The sequence below is a fragment of the Haliotis cracherodii genome, unplaced genomic scaffold (genome assembly GCF_022045235.1).
Source record: "Haliotis cracherodii isolate W230 unplaced genomic scaffold, xgHalCrac1.p SCAF_10, whole genome shotgun sequence".
NCBI lineage: Eukaryota > Metazoa > Mollusca > Gastropoda > Lepetellida > Haliotidae > Haliotis > Haliotis cracherodii.
In genome coordinates, this window is record NW_027266265.1 from 1,727,592 (window position 1) to 1,744,564 (window position 16,973).

At 40.2% G+C, this 16,973-nt stretch overlaps 1 protein-coding gene across 1 annotated transcript in view; it reads left to right on the forward strand.

Annotated features, from left to right (window-relative positions):
* Positions 1 to 4,131: 4,131 nt before the first annotated feature.
* Positions 4,132 to 16,973, forward strand: part of LOC139444929 (cleavage and polyadenylation specificity factor subunit 1-like) — a 45,516-nt gene continuing 32,674 nt past the window's right edge. Inside the window, exons 1-9 of the mRNA XM_071225953.1 lie at positions 4,132 to 4,215; positions 5,035 to 5,197; positions 6,241 to 6,274; positions 7,463 to 7,590; positions 8,732 to 8,812; positions 10,312 to 10,463; positions 13,151 to 13,303; positions 14,064 to 14,203; positions 15,543 to 15,653. Coding sequence (XP_071082054.1) covers positions 5,054 to 5,197; positions 6,241 to 6,274; positions 7,463 to 7,590; positions 8,732 to 8,812; positions 10,312 to 10,463; positions 13,151 to 13,303; positions 14,064 to 14,203; positions 15,543 to 15,653 — 943 coding nt within the window. The 5' untranslated portion in view covers positions 4,132 to 4,215; positions 5,035 to 5,053. The remainder of the gene's footprint in view (positions 4,216 to 5,034; positions 5,198 to 6,240; positions 6,275 to 7,462; positions 7,591 to 8,731; positions 8,813 to 10,311; positions 10,464 to 13,150; positions 13,304 to 14,063; positions 14,204 to 15,542; positions 15,654 to 16,973) is intronic.

Below are 16,973 nucleotides of genomic sequence, written 5' to 3' on the forward strand. Positions count from 1 at the left end.
GTATCGTTTTGTATACCCCACTCTTCGTTACATAAAGGTTTACAGGTAGTAATGCATATCCACATAGTGAGTGAGTGTGCATGGTTCTCCGCTGCTTTTAACAATATTCCAGCAATATCACGGAGAAGCCCATATGGGGTTTCGAACCCGGGCCATTGACTAGAGGAGCGTACACTCTGCCCAAAGGCTTACGCCCTGAATGTGCCCTTTGAAGATTGATTATGTTGGAGAAAAACAACAGAAATTATCGACACGAGTCAGCCTGCATATCGGGCACCAACGCAAATCTTTCGAATTGTGTCTCCTACATTTCTATTCTGAAAATCCTTTGCATTTAAGTTGGGATATTAGAGAAAACATACCCTCCATCTAGTAGCCTCGCATTCAGTCTAAGAAGATACAGAGGAAATCGTTGGATTCGACTGCAGTGCCATGTGACTGTACACAAACAAGAACAAGACCAACTCTGTGCCAGTGAAAGAAATTAAACGACTCAAGCAACTTTTTCTGATGGGTGGGACTACAAATGGTAAGACCCCACAGTATCGACTAGAAATTATAGTTCTTGATATTGCGTTGACACGTTTGGCCAAACCAGAAACAGGCTTTAAATCAAAGACCACGCGTTTTTTAAATTGAAATTTGCAAACAAAGGAATTGATGCCTTAAATTTAAGTAACATTCTCTGACAAAAATCAGTTTTCCCTACAATGTCCTACATTATTTAAAATTTCAGGAAACACTAACAACTTCATTTCCCCATACGAAAATCATTTAATTCAAGTTCTTCAATGCTAGGAACGTGTTGTAGAACGTGGACTTGGCAGATAACGATGTTAATTCCTGCAGGTGAGGCTGCCAAGATTCATCGTACTTCTATCAATGTGTACGTCGCATAATTCCAGGTGACCTCTCTATTGTCAACAATTACACATTTCGTAAGTTACTAGTATTCAAGTATGGACCAAAATATCGCGAGCAGCCTCCGACCAACTGGGATCACAACATCAAAATCATTATGGATGGTGTCGAAGCATATGCCAAAAATTGTTCAAACAAGATATGAATATGTTGAATGTCTTTCAGAGTGGGTCACGTCTGTGTGTGATGTTGTCATCGGTAGAATGCACAAAGTGGAAAAGAGACACAGTTGGAGTAAACCCATTCTGTACCAGCCAGCTGTCATCCAAAGTCTGCCCTGTGTAAAACGCTTGTAGATGTTCCCACTGTCGGGGCATCAATTAGCATAACCATTATATGTAAGCATCACTACATTAATGGCTTTATCGAAGAACTTGGAATAAGTGACATATCAAATAATGTTTGTTGGTTGTTTAACGTCGCACCGAGCAATATACAGCTATATGACGGCGGTTTGTAAATAATCGAGTCTGGACCAGACAATCCGGAGATTAACATCATGAGGATCGATCCACGCAATTGGGATCAACTTTCGACTTGAAGCTAAAACCTGAGGACGTGCCCATTACTTTTTTTTGTACTGGGTTCCTAAGCTCCATAAATTGCCACACGAAGAGAGAGAGATATTGCTGGGTCCTGCAGATGGGGTATAGGTCAAAACGGCCAAAGTACGTAACGGCCATGGATGTCAATGTCAAAACGGCCAAAATATATAAAATAAATAAGCCATGGAAAACTAAAAACGGTCAAAGAAAACACATGTTTTAATGACATAACCAGGACAATATTTATCTTAATTTAGAGCCACACACCTCTTTAACTATCAGTGGCCATAACATTGACCAACACAATGTTCTATTGCTGGTGCCCCACACGTGATATTGCTGGAATATTGATAAAAGGGGCGTAAAACCATACTCACTCATTTACTCTATACATTGAACCACGTTGGCCTATACACTTTGGCGCACATTTACGGCAACTTAGGGGGTCTGATATCTCTGTCTTTGTACAGGTTCCAGGCGGTGAAGATTTCATTTTGATCTTTAGTCGACGTCTTCTTCAGGTACCGCCTTAGGGTTCTGCCTGGATTGGCAGGAGAGAAGCTTCTATGTGGAGCGCTGGGGTCAATATGTAGAGGCCTTGTTGTTGCTCTGTTGCTCGAATTCATCCCACGATGCCAACCTGATGGAACAATCATCAGAATAATTATACACGAACTCTCACTCTCACTAACACTCTCCACAAGACTATGACAATAGGGATGACTTGCTGGTGGACTGAAGTCCCCGAGATTCATCATAAGCTCAGTATTTAAGAGCCAGCGACAAAAGTAATCTTTTGGCCGAGACATTAAAGCAACCCCCCTTTTCCCTCCCGTAGGACAGGATATGCTTACCCTTTTCGCGAACACCTTGTGTCATCACTGATTTTCAGTGGTCCATTCATATAATTTTCACAGCTATTTTGCCCTTTATGCCAAATGGAATCGGTGGACAATCTAGAGTGGTTATTCTCTTGCTCTGAGGGGACACGGGTGGCCCAGTCATCTAAGGCGCAGCGATTTGCTGTGCAGAGTTGCGTTCCTTGGGCGCGCCAAAAACCTATGATTGTGTGTTCGAATCCCGGTTAGCTCCGATTGTGTTTCTATGTTTGTCAGCACCATACCCGTGCTCGTGGGTTTCACGGAAGTGGTAAACGTCTGAGACCTGCATCACTTCGGGCTTTCCTCCCACATTAAGCTGACACGCCGCGATATAACTGAAAAAATACAGTTAAATATGGCGTTAAACCCAACTCACTAACTCGCTCACTCTTGCACTGACGTTTCATATTCGACTTTCCAACAGTCAATTTAACATTCATAAATGTCCAGCAATATTCCGGCAGCTCCAGCTTTTGGTGTCTACATTTCACAGCTATGAGGTACAATCAAGCCTGCTCTATCTACGAAAAATTCAAAGATCGTTACATGACTCTTGCTCAATAGTTGTTTAATAAAGTTACAACATTCAAAGCCTCAGTAGGTTGTTTTTAAAACGTTATGGTAGACATGTGGGGGACATTTCCAAATTTGACGCATCAGTGACAAGATGATATCTAATACAATTCCCTATTTTGACCTATTTTGACTTGTACCATATGAACAACTGACATGCCTTTGCATTTGTTTGTTACGGGCACCACGAGTGGTGCAAGATAATTTCACATTTAGGCGAATGTCTGGTATCGTCGCTATTTGATAGTGATTCGTGGTCGGAATTGTACAATGAAACTCGATCTGCTTTTGGCAGATATTTCCTTTGAATATGGAAAGGGTTTTATTGTTTTTATTTCTTACTTACTTACGTTTGGAGATTTAACGTGCGCTTTCCGACTGGAGCGTATTTATTTGGTTACCAGTGGATTCACAGGAAGTATTCCGTGACGAGGTTTTACAGGTCAATATCTGCATTCTGAGAGAAATGTTGTGCAACTGAAGAATGGAGTTCCACGTTAAATCCAATCTCTAGAAAAGATTGTACTTTTAAAACTTTTCGTAATTGTGAATATTATTTACTGCATGTGGTCTTTCATGCACACATTAGGATTTCAGATTAAAATGATAACAGCTACCTAGGTATCATCACTCTGATAATTTTCTTGGTGGGCACGCTAGAAATCTATGATTGTGGGTTCGAATCCCGGTTCGCCCCGATTATGTTTCCCGTGCAGGTTGGTTTCACCCAAGTGGTTAACGTTGGAGACCTGCATCACGTCGTGCATCACGCCGTGATATAACTGGAATAAAAAAAAGCGGCGTTGTATAGCTTATATTATACACTGTACACTACCAAGTTTAAAGGCACTCTGCACATTTTATAATTGCCCCAGGTTGAGAGTGGTATAATTCCACGCCGTCGTCTGGCATCTGCGTCTCCTTAGACAACTTGGCCTCCCATGTTTGTTTTTATATATATGCTAGAAAAAATAAAATACAAATATTTTCATTATCTGGATCTAGAGTCCTGAGAAAACTCAAAAAGTGTAGTTTGCATGTATTGTTAACGAATATCTAAAAATTCGCTTTAAATATTGTCAATGACCTTATGATGATCTAAAATACATAACAACTTCATTTATTTTGACATCCACGGAATCGAGCCTATTTCGGATACGAAACTGAGGCGACATTTTCATTGCTAAAATTAAAATGGCGGCGCCCAGCGAACAATGTGAGAACCGGCGACTGCAGTGAACTTTTGCATTTTATGAGACGAGGATCGTTAATTATACATAGAATTTCAGCGTAATGTATGTTACATTTACACAAATACTCGATGTGGTATATTTAGTGGAATGACGATGGTAGAATGTGCACTGCTGTAAACTGTAAACATGCATTCGTCTGTCGGGAGAGCACTTTTTGTCTGGCATTTTCAAAATAGGCCCTGTTATCAGATGATTAGGTGTTGTCATATATAGTTTTTGTGAACCTTGTTTCTATTACTGTATAACTTTGATCCCACTTAAAGTTATGTGTTCTGCTATTGTGAGAAGGGACTATAAATGCAACATATGATATATTTCGCCTTTTCTGTATTAACCCCCTGGATGCCACAGGGACATATACAGTAGGCCTAAACTACGGTTATAACGAACTCAAAGGGACTACTAATTTTAGTTTGTTATAACCATAGTTCGTTATAAGTACATATACAGGATGACTACAGCAAGTAGTCGGGACAAAAAGGAAGTTTGTTATATCCGTCAGTTCTTTATAAGCGTGTTCGTTATAAGCGTAGTTTACTGTACATGTACCTCCTCTACAACCCTCACTTTAAAGTCGAATAAAATTCAAAATACATCACCCACACAAAAACACTTCACAGTTTTGATATTAAATTTGTAAGTCCTAAAGCATGAAATTAATGATGATCATGATATCTGTACTGTAAGGGCTGGTACCTTTCTTCATATCTGTGGTGTGTAGTCATGTTTCAGAAAGTTTTGATCATGTCTACTCTAACCTCGCAGTTGTCATCAAAAGACACTGTTTTGTTGTGAAATATGTCACAAACACTCCTGTGTGAGCATTATGATGATACTGATAATTCCAGTGACTGTTTGCAGTTTGAAGTGATCCAGCAAGATGTATTCCGTGTACAAGCAGATCCACCCCCCGACTGGGATTGAGCACTGCGTCTACTGCAACTTCTTCAACTCATGGGAGAAGAATCTCGTCATAGCCGGAGTCAACCAGCTCCATGTGTACAGACTCAACTCCGAGCTGGAGGTAGGAATTTCTTGTTTTGTTATTATTATGTACAGATTAAATAAAAATTGAAGCAAAGAGGGTTTGGGTGAACTTGGCACAGTCAGACTAGGATTATTATTATTATTATTTTATGTGTAGGCAATGCATAACAAAATTAAGTAAGCATAACAGTTGTCACTAACCCCTATCACGCTCCATGTTAAAGTTACAGCGGAAGGTATCCCGAGGGATATTAGAATTTCAGCCTCCTTAAATATGATATTAGTATCATCAAGTACCTTGTTTTTGAATGACACCATGTCGAAAGTGATTTTTGTTGCATTATTAATATAATGAGAGGTGTGACTTCATGAACAAACAGGGGCGGTTGGGTAGCCTAGTGGTTAAAGCGTTCGCTCGTCACGCCGAAGACCCGGGTTCGATTCCTGACATGGGTACAATGTGTGAAGCCCATTTCTGGTGTCCCCCCGCCGTGATATTGCTGGAATATTGCTAAAAGCGGCGTAAAACCATACTCACTCACTCACTTATGAACAAACCTGCTGGCTTGACCTATCAGCATTGGGATCATCCTATTCATGTGGAGTACTAGTAGTACACCAGTCAGAACAGTTCAATCATTCACAATTTTGCTGCCTTTGTCACGATCAGTCATGGAGAAACATTCATATTTTGTGAAAAGGTTTATAAATTTCAAGGCCAGGTCTGGACTTATATATTTGTACCTTCCCGATGTGTAACAATTCAGAGCAGTATCGACTTGTGCTAGTTGTGGTCTTGTAGCCTCCCACCAACCCAACCATCCCCCACCCCTACCAATCCATATATAATTAATGATACAAAATCAAAATACTCATCATTGTCTTATTATTTGTCAAAATTAGTCAGCATGCTCAAACATAAGTTGTTAGGAATGACAGTGTACACTGTGTATGTGAATTTAGATATTTCTGATCATGGTATGAGAAATGTCATAAAGTGGAAACATTTAACCTGGCAATGTTTAGCAATGTTTAGAACAGACACAGTGATGTCCACTGATGTGATACTTTTTGTTGAAGATGTCAGAGACACCAGAGGAAGAAATGTTAGCAGGTGAGATATATTATTATGTTTTAGATGGGAGTGTCATTCATTGGAAACTCAAGTATTGCTATATAAACAACAAAGTATCAATATGTTCACATATCTATAAATAATATAATTAGCTATTCTGTATGTGCCCATATAAAGATGTTCTAAGTAGACCATGTATACCTGCAATTAATCAAACATTATCATGCTTAATGTGATCCTGACTGATCTACTAAATGTTTATAACTGAATTGTCTGCCTTTTAATTGCCCATTTAAACATGTAAGCATTTCTATCATGTTGTCTATGGAGTACATTATGCATTTAGTATTGATCTTCACATATTTGTAATGATGCAGCATCAACATTAAAAGTTTACCAATTCATGGATATCATGATATATGATGGACATCATTTGAATTGCAAATGGGAAATCCTCCAATGTTTGTTTAGCGATAGTGAGAACTAGGATCTGATGTTAATGAGATTGGGACGGATAAGGGACACAACTCTGCACCGCTGGTCAATCTGTGCCTCTTGGTATCGTCATAAATGTATACCATGTATAAATTATGTGTTACCATGATTACAATAAAGTAGTTATCATCAAAATAGTTTGTTTACCAAGACAACAAAGCACTTCAAATGATTTTCATGACATCGGGGATGTCTTGTATCAAAATATCCATGCTGCATCGATACCAACGTATGAATATTGAGGGTAAATTAATAATTTACTTCCACATAAATGCTGATTGTTGGTTTGAGCTTCGTCTGTCAGTTTTATACACATTCCCTGCCATAGATCTTCAGCAATCCATGCTTGCTGTAAAAGGCGACTATGCTTGTCGTAAGAGGCGACTAACAGGATTGGGTGGTCGGGCTTGCTGACTTGGTTGAAGCATGTCGTCGTATCCTGATTGCATGGATCGATGCTCATGATGTCAGTCACAGGAATGTCTGGTCCAGACTCGATATTTTCAGATTGCCGTCATTTAGCTGGAATATTGCTGAGTGCGGCATTAAGCAACAAAACCAAACAAACATAACTGCCTCACTTTGAATTCACCTGCTCAGAACACTCAACCATTGGTACAAGGAAAATATCCAACATTCCTCGTAATCAGTATTCCCAATGTTTTAGGTAACCATGACGACCTTCAGGCAAGTAGTGACAGACATGTCTCATGAAAGTTTTACACTTTTCAGACAGTCGCAGGACAAGACTGGAGAACCTGGCTACGTTCACGCTGTTCGGCAATGTGATGTCCATGCAGACAGTGAAGCTGGCGGGCTCACAGAGAGATGCCCTATTGCTGAGCTTCAGTGATGCCAAGGTGAAAACTGAATAAATGTTAATAAGGATTTTGTACAAAAAGTCTTATTCTTTAGCTTATCCTCCATTGCTCCTTAATGCATCTTTATCCAACGTCGTAAGGCAGGATAAGTATACAGGTGTAAACAATCATTTATATTTTACTCAATTTTTTAAATTATTCTGCATTACTGCATCAGATATAAATGCATTAAGGAGTAATGCAGGATAAGTATACGAATTTAAAAAGATATTTAGATTTTACTAATTTCTTTAATAATACAGGCGGATATAGTCATCGGCTTGTCTGTCTGTCTGTCCGTCTGTCTGTAATAATTCTTTTGTCCGGAGCATATCTCTTGAACTAACAGGCATTCTGTCATGAAACTTTGCACTCATTAAGACCAGGTTGTCAACTGGTGTCTTTTGCTGTTTAGTGATTATTAGAATTTTTATCTTTTTTCCGTTTCCATGGCAACAAATTTCTCCTGACGCTGGTCAGACCACAAAACTGTCTGGATAGCTATTCACCAGTGAAAGAAACCAAAGAAACAGAAGTGAAATGTTTAGTGTAAACATCTATATCTATATTTCTACATGTACTAAACTGCAACATATAAGATTTCTTAAGTGAGCTTCAGTAACTATTGCTAACTGCAGTTAGTCATGCAGATAACAGTATCACCATGTACCAATTGTGCGCCATCCACTAACTCATAACTTTGGAAAAAGGACCTGACTTACTAATACAAAGTTCCTAATCCCAATTCCATAGTATTGCTTAGATAGACCCATTACTACTCTTGTATACGGACAGACAGATTAGATAGCAAATTTTTAGACTTCTCCTATCTCACACTATGCATTACTTCCTTCTTCTTTTGATCCTTATGTGGAAACATGCTTGAACACAGTTTCAAGTTTCTAAAAACATTTTGCCTGAACACATCCCAGCACCACCCAAACAAATGGTCACACACTGTAATCCCATGACCTTATGCGACCTGATCACTCGACTACCACTGCCACATCATTCTCCATCCCATCGCCATCCTGTGGAGACATGTATGGAGTTTAAGAGAATTCATTTTTGGTTTCTTTACATGAGCTTCCTCCTCATTCGTAATAACGTCTACAGCTGTCCGCATGTCTGTATGTTTCAGCTCTCTGTGCTTGAGTACGACCCCGGTACACATGACCTAAAGACATCCTCACTCCACCAGTTTGAAGAACAGGAGCTGAAGGTGAGGTCCTTGTGTTGATGTTGTAATGATGTTGTGATGATGTCGTGATGATGTTGTGTTGATGTGATGTCGTGATGATGTTGTGTTGATGTGATGATTTTGTGTTGATGTTGTGTTGATGTCGTGATGATGTTGTGTTGATGTTGTGTTGATGTCGTGATGATGTTGTTGATGTCGTGATGATGTGTTGATGTCGTATGATGTCGTGATGTTGTTGTGTTGATGTGGTATTGATGTTGTGTTGATGTCATGATGATGTTGTGTTGATGTCGCGATGATGTTGTGTTGATGTCGCGATGATGTATGGATGTCGCGATGATGTCGTGTTGATGTCGTATTGATGTTGTGATGATGTTGTGTTAATGTTGTGTTGAAGTCGCGATGATGTTGTGTTGATGTGGTGATGATGTTGTGTTGATGTTGTGTTGATGTCGTTATGATGTAGTGTTGATGTTGTGATGATGATGTGTTGATGTCGCGATGATGTTGTGTTGATGTCGAGATCATGTGTTGATGTTGTGATGATGTTGTGTTGATGTTGTGATGATGTCGTGATGATGTTGTGTTGATGTGATGTCGCGATGATGTTGTGTTGATGTCATGATGATGTTGTGTTGATGTCGCGATGATGTTGTGTTGATGTCGCGATGATGTTGTGTTGATGTTGTGTTGATGTCCTGGTGATGTGTTGATATGGTGATGTCGCAATGATGTTGTGTTGATGTCGTGATGATGTTGTGTTGATGTCATATTGATGTTATGATAATATCGTGTTGATGTTGTGTTGATGTCGTGATTATGTCATGTTGATGTTGTGTTGATGTTGTGATGATGTTGTGTTTGTGTCGCATTGATGTTGTGATGATGTTGTGATAATGTCGTGTTGATGCCGGGATGATGCTGTGATTATGTTGTGTTGATGTTGTGTTGATGTCGTGATTATATCTTGATTATGTCGTGTTGATGTCGTGATGATGTTGTGTTGATGTTGTGATGATGTGAGGCTTTTGTGATGATGTTGTATTTGTGTCGGGATGATGTTGTGATAATATCGTGTTGATGTCATGATGATGTGGTGATTTTGTGTTGATGTCATGATGATTTTGTGTTGATGTTGTGATGATATCGAGATGATGTCCTGTTGATGTCATGATGATGTTGTGTTGTATGATTAGGATGATAACAAAGTCTCTTTCATGCTGTCACTGTGTTTCCAGAGTCAGACTAAATTATGTACCTGAAGCAGTGGTTGATCTGAAATATTACCAAAGCTTCAGATATTCTTCACAATATAGCCTGGTTGCCTTGACAACATGTGAAGAGTTTAGTGTATTGCATGAATCATACCAGTTATTAATTCAAGATATGATACTCCTCAGGGAGCTGAGAATGAAACCCATGGTGATAATAATGGAGCGCCAAAAGCACTGACCTGGAATTTGGCATATTATCATGATATAAATGCACTTATATAATTATTTTGACATGTATAATTACAGGAAGGGTTTTATAAGCCACATACAATCCCGATGGTGCGAGTTGACCCTGACGGCAGGTGTGCGGTGATGCTGGTGTACGGCACGCACCTGGTGGTGCTACCATTCAAGAAGGATGCTGTGTTGGAGGAGATTGACCCACTCATGGGGGGATCGTGAGTCTCCGTCTCCTGTTACCATGGTTACACACCTGGCATGAATTACTTAAACTCCAGGGCACTTGCACTTGTTTTCATTATCTGGGTGCAGTTTACAAAGCTATCTTAGCGCTAAGTTGATAGTAACTCCCATACCTTAACAGCGCTAAGGTAACATCCCTTGTAGTGCTAAGGTTGTTTTGTACAACGGCACCCAGATCTGTATGGAAGCTGTGAAGATTTAAACTTCCATTTTAGAATTGGTCTTCAGCAACCTAATTGTGTAGATCGATGCTCATGATGTCAGTCAGTGGGTTGGCTTGTCCAGACTCAGTTATGTACACAATGGCATCATATAGCTGGAATAATGCTGAGTGCAGGGTTAAACAACAAACAAACAAATACAAGTACATTTTATTGACTGAATGTGTATGTACAAACAAACAAATCAATCAAATCAATCTCTATGGACTGAATGTGTTCATGAAAAATCCCATTTTGAATACACAGAGAACATATAATCAGTGAATACATCTCTGACCTTGCACCTATAAGTAGGAGATGTTGCAGGTGTGTTGCATAATTCATCTGGAACCAATACTGTAATGGAGGTTTCAAATGTAAATGTGTCAGGGTATTAAGTGCCTAATAACAACCTTACATTTTACCTACCTAATGTTCATTGATATTATAAACATGGTGAATAAAAATGTTATTGATTGTGTCTCCATCGATGAACAACACCTGCGTGCATACATACACATACATGAACAACATCTGCATGCATACATACACATACATGAACAACACCTGCGTGCATACATACACATACATGAACAACACCTGCGTGCATACATACACATACATGAACAACACCTGCGTGCATACATACACATACATGAACAACACCTGCGTGCATACATACACATACATGAACAACACCTGCATGCATACATACACATACATGAACAACACCTGCATGCATACATACACATACATGAACAACACCTGCATGCATACATACACATACATGAACAACACCTGCGTGCATACACACACATACATGAACAACACCTGCATGCATACATACACATACATGAACAACACCTGCGTGCATACATACACATACATGAACAACACCTGCGTGCATACATACACATACATGAACAACACCTGCGTGCATACATACACATACATGAACAACACCTGCATGCATACATACACATACATGAACAACACCTGCATGCATACACACACATACATGAACAACACCTGCGTGCATACATACACATACATGAACAACACCTGCGTGCATACATACACATACATGAACAACACCTGCGTGCATACATACACATACATGAACAACACCTGCGTGCATACATACACATACATGAACAACACCTGCGTGCATACATACACATACATGAACAACACCTGCATGCATACATACACATACATGAACAACACCTGCGTGCATACACACACATACATGAACAACACCTGCATGCATACATACACATACATGAACAACACCTGCGTGCATACATACACATACATGAACAACACCTGCGTGCATACATACACATACATGAACAACACCTGCGTGCATACATACACATACATGAACAACACCTGCATGCATACATACACATACATGAACAACACCTGCATGCATACACACACATACATGAACAACACCTGCGTGCATACATACACATACATGAACAACACCTGCGTGCATACATACACATACATGAACAACACCTGCGTGCATACATACACATACATGAACAACACCTGCGTGCATACATACACATACATGAACAACACCTGCGTGCATACATACACATACATGAACAACACCTGCGTGCATACATACACATACATGAACAACACCTGCGTGCATACATACACATACATGAACAACACCTGCGTGCATACATACACATACATGAACAACACCTGCGTGCATACATACATACATGAACAACACCTGCGTGTATACATACACATACATGAACAACACCTGCATGCATACATACACATACATGAACAACACCTGCGTGCATACATACACATACGTGAACAACACCTGCGTGCATACATACACATACGTGAACAACACCTGCGTGCATACATACACATACGTGAACAACACCTGCGTGCATACATACACATACGTGAACAACACCTGCGTGCATACATACACATACGTGAACAACACCTGCGTGCATACATACACATACGTGAACAACACCTGCGTGCATACATACACATACGTGAACAACACCTGCGTGCATACATACACATACATGAACAACACCTGCGTGCATACATACATACACATACGTGTACAACACCTGCGTGCATACATGAACCGTAGCTTGTACTTTTAGAATGTCAGCACCTCCACTGACCCCCCCCCTTCTTATTTGTCTGCCAGGGGCACAAAGTTTATCATCTTAGATACCCTGCTGCAAGTACTTCTCTCTGTACCAGGCAAGTAATAATTTTTGTACCTCTTCTATCTCACACTAGGCATTTGAATATGTGTAATTTGGGTGAGTTGTTTTTTAAAGCTGGAAACATTGTTCTAAGACTTTTCCAAATCAAGGTTGAAGAAGAAGGAAGAAATGCTTAGTATGAGATAGGATAAGTATATATCTATATATAATATATTATAAACTTTTCAATTATGCCAGATTCAGCAGCAAGTCTCCCATTCTGTCGTCCTACATCATCGATCTGCGGAAGCTGGACGAGAAGATCACCAACGTCCACGACATCCAGTTTCTGCATGGCTACTTCGAGCCGACAGTCTTCATTCTGTATGAACCCCTCATGACATGGACAGGGTAGGTTGTGTCAGATTCCGGGCTAGAACTGGTCCCATATGCTGGTCGTACGGGGCGACGTAATGGATTAGGTGGTCAGGCTTGGTCGTACGATGCAGCTTAATGGATTGGGTGGTCAGGCTTGGTCGTACAGGGCTACTTAGTGGATTGGGTGGTCAGGCTAGGTCATACGGGGCAACTTAATGGATTGGGTGGTCAGACTCAGGCGTGCGAGGCGACTTAGTGGATTGGGTGGTCAGACTTGGTCTTGTGAGGCGACTTAGTGGATTGAGTGGTCAGGCTCGGCCGTGCAAGGCGACTTAGTGGATTGAGTGGTCCGACTCAGTCATTTGGTTGATTGCATGTCATTGTACCCTGATGAAGTGGATTGTACCTCATAACATCAATCACTGGATTGTCTGGTCAATACTTGATTATTTACAGGCTGCCTTCATACAGCTGGAATATTGCTGACTGCAGCGTTATACAACAGATGAACCATCATATACACATCTTGGATTTTGTCTGTTATCATGGTTATAATGCATGTTGATTAATCAATAATCGTAAACCTAACAGAGGACACAACAAGTTATGGTTCTGATACACCAGCTAGTGATGTAAGCCAATACAATATATTCAGATTTATTTTCTGGTACCAGAGACAGGGTCAATCCGTTTGGCACATAGTGTTGGCTCAGGACACAGATTATCCACTGACACTGTTATTCAACCTGTTGGAATAGTATTGTCATTTATTCACTGATTATTCCCCATACAGTCGTACAGCGGTGAGGGCGGACACCTGCAGCATTGTCGCCATCTCCCTCAACATCCAGCAGAAAGTCCACCCCATCATCTGGTCACTGAGTAGTCTCCCCTTTGACTGTTTCATGGCGATTGCTGTGCCGCGACCAATTGGTGAGTAGTGATGATCTAGATGGTTGGTTCTCAACATGTCTGGATGGGAGTAGTTTCCCCATTGTTCCTATCCATAGCTTATTATACCCCGACCTAAGAGGGCCAGGGATATAGTTATACCAAGGAATTCCACCCATTCGTCCTTCCGTCTTTCAGAGGACAATTTGTGTGTGCGACCTATAACTTGAAAACTACCGTATAGATTCTTTTTGAACTTGGTGAACTCTTTTTAAGCCAATAGGAGAGGTTTAATGCAAAGTTTGATTCTGATTTGTGTTTTTTTTAAAGAAAAATTAATTTGTACATGTTGTGAACTTAATGAACTTAAAATGTTTGTTTTCTTCGTCATTTGTGCGACCTATAACTTGAGAACTTCTTCACTCATTTGTTTAAGTTTAAGAAACACTTTCTATACTAATAGGAGAGGTGCAGTGTTTGTTTGATTTGAAATGTGTTTTTCTGAAAAAATATGATTTTTTATGGATTCTTTTCCAATTGGGGGTACAGTTTCTATACCAATACGAGAGGTGCAGTGTAAAGTTTGATTTCGATAAGTGGACTTTCTGAGAAAATACTGCTTTTTCAATGTTTTGAAATTAGAAATATGTTGGAGTGGCAGTCGGGGGTAGTAGTGGGCCCTGCTCACTTCGTGCCTTGTTCAGCCCCTGTGATATAACTGGAATATTGGGACTGCGCTGTGTCTAGACTTTTGTCGGGCTGGCCTGTGGTCAAAGCAACTGCAACTCAGCAGCGGTAGAAACTAACAGTTTTAGTCCTTTAGTCCTTATAATGATAACATATAGCAAATCCCTTTAAAATGGCAAATTTCTACTAGTCCTTATGATACCTAACTATTAGGCAGTTTGGCAAGGACTTCAGGACTAGTGCCAATTTCTAATGCTGCTCAGTATGCAGAGTTGCTTCCCTTAGCCTACGTGATGGTTTTAGGTATGAATCCTCTTCCAGCCTGATTATGAACCCATGGGTTTCACTGAAGTGAACATCGATCACCTGCTTCACTGTGGGCTCCTCCTCCACGTCAACTGACTCTTTGTTTGTGACCCGTGAAGATCCGGGGTAGAATAGGTCTTCAGCAACCCATGCTTGCCGTAAAAGACGACTATGCTTGTCGTAAGCGGCGACTAGCGGGATTGGGTCGCTGACTTGGTTGATGCATGTTATCGTATCCAAACTGCGTCTGGTTGAGACCCCCGTCATATGGCTGGAATATTGCTGAGTTCGGCGTTAAACAGACAAACAGTCAAAAAGCGCTGTTTGTTGACATGAAACAGTTGAGTTGATGTTAATGTGTGTTTTCCATGATGCATGTTTGTTCCAGGTGGTGTGATAGTGTTTGCCGTGAACTCCCTTCTCTACTTGAATCAGAGCGTCCCTCCATACGGTGTCTCCCTCAACAGCATGGCTGAGGCGTCGTCCGCCTTCCCACTCCGTACGTAAACCTTGAGAGATCCCACTGTCGACTGTCAGTTGACTTGACTTCTGTAGGTAACTTATCTCTAGGACACTTGATAGAACAATAACTACTGATTAATTCAAGCCATATTTTGTTTAAGAAAGCAAGGCGATTGTTGTGTGGTTTATTTACAACTATGATGTCCTTGGGAAAGGAATTATCATGTTAATTGTAGTCCAGGGCCCTGTTCCACATAGTGATCTTAGTGCTAAGACGATTATATCTCCCAAAGTTTAACACAGACTTATGACAGTTGTAGCGCTACGATCGCTGTGTGGGGCAGAGCCAGGCAAATAAGTGCAGAAACAAATGATGTTCATCACTATGGAGACAATTTTGGCATACCTTGAAGTGTATCATGGCAACCGTTGGTTACTGAGAAGTTAATGTGTTGTTGTTCTTGATGAACATGATGACAGTCGTGAACACAGTGGGGCCCGTGTATCCATGGTAACAGGTGATGAAGAACAGGTGGCTAGGGCTACAGATAAGCAGCGTATTTGCATAAAATAAATAAATATTCAAAACCCAATTACTTTTAATTAACTTGCATACAGAAATGCATACATTAAATGAAAAACTCCAATGTATAAACAAAGCTCGTGGAAATACCCAATGAAGCTTTTTCAGCATGTGTACAAAGGAGCTAATTTCCGAAACACAATTATGAGATAACTGACTTTCCGAGTCAAGCCTATTTATTTAGAACAGTTATTATACATTTATGACATTAATTCATTTTTTTTATATCTTAAAATGTTCACTAATATTTAAGTTTGAATAAAAAAAACACTAGAGTGATGAATAGATGAGTGAATAAATATTGGTTACCTGATCAAAAATGTAATAACTCTATAAAATAGAAACCCTAGAGTAAAAACTCAATTACTCGGAGGTCCCCTTGGATCTTCATGTCGGGAGTCCCCTTGGATCTTCATGTCGGAGGTCCCCTTGGATCTTCATGTCGGAGGTCCCCTTCGATCTTCATGTCAGAAGTCCTCCCAGATCTTCAGCAAAACAATTCTTTAAATTGTGAAGCCTTAAAGTGATGAAATCTTTACTGGACCAAATTCAAAGCTTGAAACTTTAGTCACTTCTAAGAATTTGTAGTATTTTTGGATGTTCATTCTCCAAATCGGGTTAAGTCAGGAGGATGGAATGCTCAATGTCATTAAAATCAGATCTTAGTTCTTGCAACTAGGATCAAGTGAAACCCACCTTTCATCTGACCAATCAGAGGGTCGCTGAAAGTGACAGTCAGAATGTTATTTCTAATCATGCAACCTCGAAAACATG